This window comes from Urocampus carinirostris, chromosome 18 (genome assembly GCF_059441175.1).
Source record: "Urocampus carinirostris isolate Australia breed hairy pipefish chromosome 18, RoL_Ucar_1.0, whole genome shotgun sequence".
NCBI lineage: Eukaryota > Metazoa > Chordata > Actinopteri > Syngnathiformes > Syngnathidae > Urocampus > Urocampus carinirostris.
Genome location: NC_142366.1, coordinates 26,740,946 through 26,744,345, shown reverse-complemented (window position 1 = coordinate 26,744,345; position 3,400 = coordinate 26,740,946). Strand labels below are relative to the sequence as shown.

The window sequence follows — 3,400 nt, the reverse complement described above, 5'->3', positions numbered from 1 at the left end:
CTTTCTTTTGTCTTTTATTAGCATATTTGGTATTGGAGTCATCCAAAAGTAATTGAAAGTAATCCAGTTAAAGTAATCCTACCCAACCCTAGGTTCTGGGCAGACATTATTTCAAACACTGATAACACACCGATGACACCTTCAAACTGCAGAACGAAGTAGATATTAAAACACAATCATCTGTAAAAGTTCAATCATAAATGACAGCAAGGGAGTTTTAGTGACATTTATTTGAATCGGCCAACCTGTTTGGAATAATACAAAAGCTTAACCTCAGTTCCATCGCTAAACATAATAACAAAAAAAATGGTCATCTTCTAAAACAATCCCATCTTGTACTCCACCATCACGTGCGGCTCCCCCATCATTTCGCTCTGTGCTGGGTCTGAAATAAAAAATGTGGCTTGTAAACATTAAAAAGTATATTTCTGCCTCCCTGAAATCATTTGTGTGCACGTCACCATTGAGGATGTCCTCAAAGCCGATGGATTCGTCGGTGCCTCGGAGAATATCCAGCGCGAGGTTGGAGCTCTGAAGGAATGGCAGACGCTGGATCTGGAGCAAGGAAATATACATGAAATAAATACTACTAACAATGTTTTTAGGATTTTGATACCATACATTTTCTTTCCTGAAAATATTGAGTGGTCATCAAGACAGTTACCACACACCAATACTAAATTGGATAGAATTCCATTACAGACGCTCTCCTATTTACGAACATCTGAGTTACGAAAAACAGTTGATACGAACATTTTTGTCGGTATGTGGAAAGATATCCGGACATTGCTGTAAGTTAGATTTAGTATCGTGTACAATTTTTTCTCCGAGTAGAGGACAGTACTGTAGTGCTCCTTTCGGCCACTACCGGCGTATGGCGCTGTGAGAGGTGACCAGCATCCACCCCGAAGAAGAAATCCAGCTTCAACTTCCTAGTTCGTGTGTAAACATACTATACTGTATCTCCAGCGCGCCAAGAACTTTGACATTTTTATTGTTTCATATATCGTGCCTCCATTCAATATGGTTGGTATAAAGTGTCAAGAAGAGGCGAGACGTTTCTTTTGAAATGAAAGTGGAATAAGATAGATTGATGCGGTTGAGAAATTGGTTGAATCGCTTTTTTTGCCCACTTTTTACCACCGAGGAGGAAGTCGCCTATCTCTTGAAGCCCATCTTCCACAAGTAAGTTAAACTTAACTTTATAGAGCATATTATTTTAATAATTGTTTATCTTTTAGTACAAAACATTACAAGCTACTTATATAAGCCTTAAACATACAAAATATAGCACAGAAGCAACTTAAGAACAATTTGAACTTACGAACGATCGTCCAAAAGTTTCCAATCAAGCTTATTTTAAATAAATACCAAACTTTGCTTACGAATGGTGTACATTGTGTTTAGTACATACGTAGTCTTTTAGAAACAAAGCCCCTGGTATTTCTAGGCTCTCATTTATAGCTGTTTACCTGTCTCGCTGCCCTGTATTCCATCTGCAACTTGAGTGGGGCATGAAGACCTTGAATGTTTCTGAGGGTCGCGAAATTCATCTTGTCCTGATTAAACTGAAACTGGACAGCGTAGAAACACACGTCAACGTTGATTATTGGAATTGCCACATTAACATTGCGTTCTAAATTCTGATTGTAATACAGTCTCTGCTTCTTCACAAGTTAATCAATGCGTCAATAACGGTCAGGCTTGCCAAATTGGCATTATGACATAGAATTTCTCTTGCAAGGTTCTCTAAAACCCATACTGTTGCAAAAACGTTCTGCACAAACAAAAGTATTTAATTGTACCATATAAATGCAAATAATAAAAAGGTTTCTCCTTCAAGTATTTCACCTATCACAGATTCATTTGTGGAATGTAACCCTCACCCTGTACGACCGTTTTATTAGTTTTCATATACAGGATTGGGTAGGGTTACTTTAACTGGATTACTTTCAATTACTTTTGGATGACTCCAATACCACATATGCCGATAAAAGACAAAGGAAACTAAATATGAATAAGATGATGACTCACAACACGGGGTAAGCTTTCTCTCCTGGCTTTGATCATTTTGATACCCGGCAAAACGAACATAAAATGCGACAAACAAAATGGAAATAAATCCAAACAGCTTGCCGACATCATTTTTGCCGTTCCATGTATTCCGTTACTCCCCAAGCCTGCACAAAATTGAGTCATTTTATTCATATTTACTTTCTTTTGTCTTTTATGAGCATTTTTGATATTGGAGTCATCCAAAAGTCATTGAAAGTAATCCAGTTAAAGTAACCCTACCCAACCCTGTTACTAAATACTTACATTTTTTTCTGCTAGCTCCAGCGGATGGCCAGGAATTATGTCATTCTTAACGTTGCCGAAGCTAAGGGAAAGAGATGCATGTGATTTCAAGTCTTTGTCTGAATGTGATGCAAAATGTGTAATTGTTTCTCACCCATTGCGCAAAGTATCGTGAACGCCATAAGCTCCCGGTGGACACGAACCAGCCACTGGAACACTCTCCTTCAGTTGAGACTGGATACCTCGAAAATTCTAAACAAAATGGAATAAATTTGTTATCTATTGAACATTGGATGGTATGACAAGCAATTGTGAAAAATAAGCTTTGAAGCGAAAAAGGAAACAACCCGTTAAGCAGGACGGTAGCTAACTAGCACTAGCACCGGTGACTAATCATATTCCGAATAAATGGGACTCCAGCGATAAAAGATGCAGAAGGAACGTAAAATATTAGTGTATCGCTAAACATATCATCGACTAAAGTATTGACGCCGGAATTTTATGAAAATAACATTTGAGAAGAATGAGCATACCATTATGATCCGACGATTTGTGCTTTCAACACGGTTATGTGTGTCGCATGGTTAATACGTCATATCCGTTAACAATGGCGTAGAGGATTCGGCGTCGAACGTTTGTGAATGTTTTGCTATCCTAGAGTGCTTGGTTACGAATCATTTGGGGTTATTAACGGAAGATGAATTTCGCTATATCGCAAAAGGTAAAAGTCAAAATGTCCGGTATCCAATGTAATAAGATATATATACAGACCTGCACCGATTGCATGCACGACGGGGGTATAGCTCAGTGGTAGAGCATTTGACTGCAGATCAAGAGGTCCCCGGTTCAAATCCGGGTGCCCCCTCATTTTGTGATTTTCTGAATGTTTTTACCCCAACGCGTCTTTTTAGTGGAATATTGACAAAAAAATGACTTATGTAATGAAATGGTTACTCCATTATAAATTTTGTTTCAGAGAGCGGGTGGAAGCATATGGTGGCCTGGAGATGGATGGGCGGCATCAGGGTGTACTTGCCGACACATAACAGGAAATGGTGCTCCTATGACCCGTGTGGTTAAGGGATCCAACCGACCGACCAAC

The 3,400-nt window shown here is 38.9% G+C and overlaps 1 protein-coding gene and 1 non-coding gene across 2 annotated transcripts; one reads left to right on the top strand and one right to left on the bottom strand.

Moving 5' to 3' along the window:
* Positions 1–212: 212 nt before the first annotated feature.
* Positions 213–2,620, bottom strand: pomp (proteasome maturation protein). The gene is made up of 5 exons (XM_088322214.1): positions 2,453–2,620; positions 2,320–2,380; positions 1,473–1,574; positions 462–555; positions 213–385 (listed from the first exon to the last, which is right to left on the bottom strand). Exons 3-5 carry the CDS (start codon positions 1,551–1,553, stop codon positions 318–320), a joined length of 243 nt encoding a protein of 80 aa, XP_088178340.1. The 5' UTR covers positions 1,554–1,574; positions 2,320–2,380; positions 2,453–2,620; the 3' UTR covers positions 213–317.
* Positions 2,621–3,091: 471 nt separating this feature from the next.
* Positions 3,092–3,163, top strand: trnac-gca (transfer RNA cysteine (anticodon GCA)). Its single transcript has one exon. It is a non-coding gene; the product is annotated as a tRNA-Cys (tRNA).
* Positions 3,164–3,400: the final 237 nt, after the last annotated feature.

Bases quoted from the DNA above. Each gene is read 5' to 3' on its own strand.
- pomp (XM_088322214.1), bottom strand. From the start codon at position 1,553: ATGAATTTCGCGACCCTCAGAAACATTCAAGGTCTTCATGCCCCACTC. The intron at 556-1,472 runs GTAAACAGCTAT...TCCTTGCTCCAG, and splicing joins AATACAGGGCAGCGAGACAG to ATCCAGCGTCTGCCATTCCT. The intron at 386-461 runs GTGACGTGCACA...TTTTTATTTCAG, and splicing joins CTTTGAGGACATCCTCAATG to ACCCAGCACAGAGCGAAATG.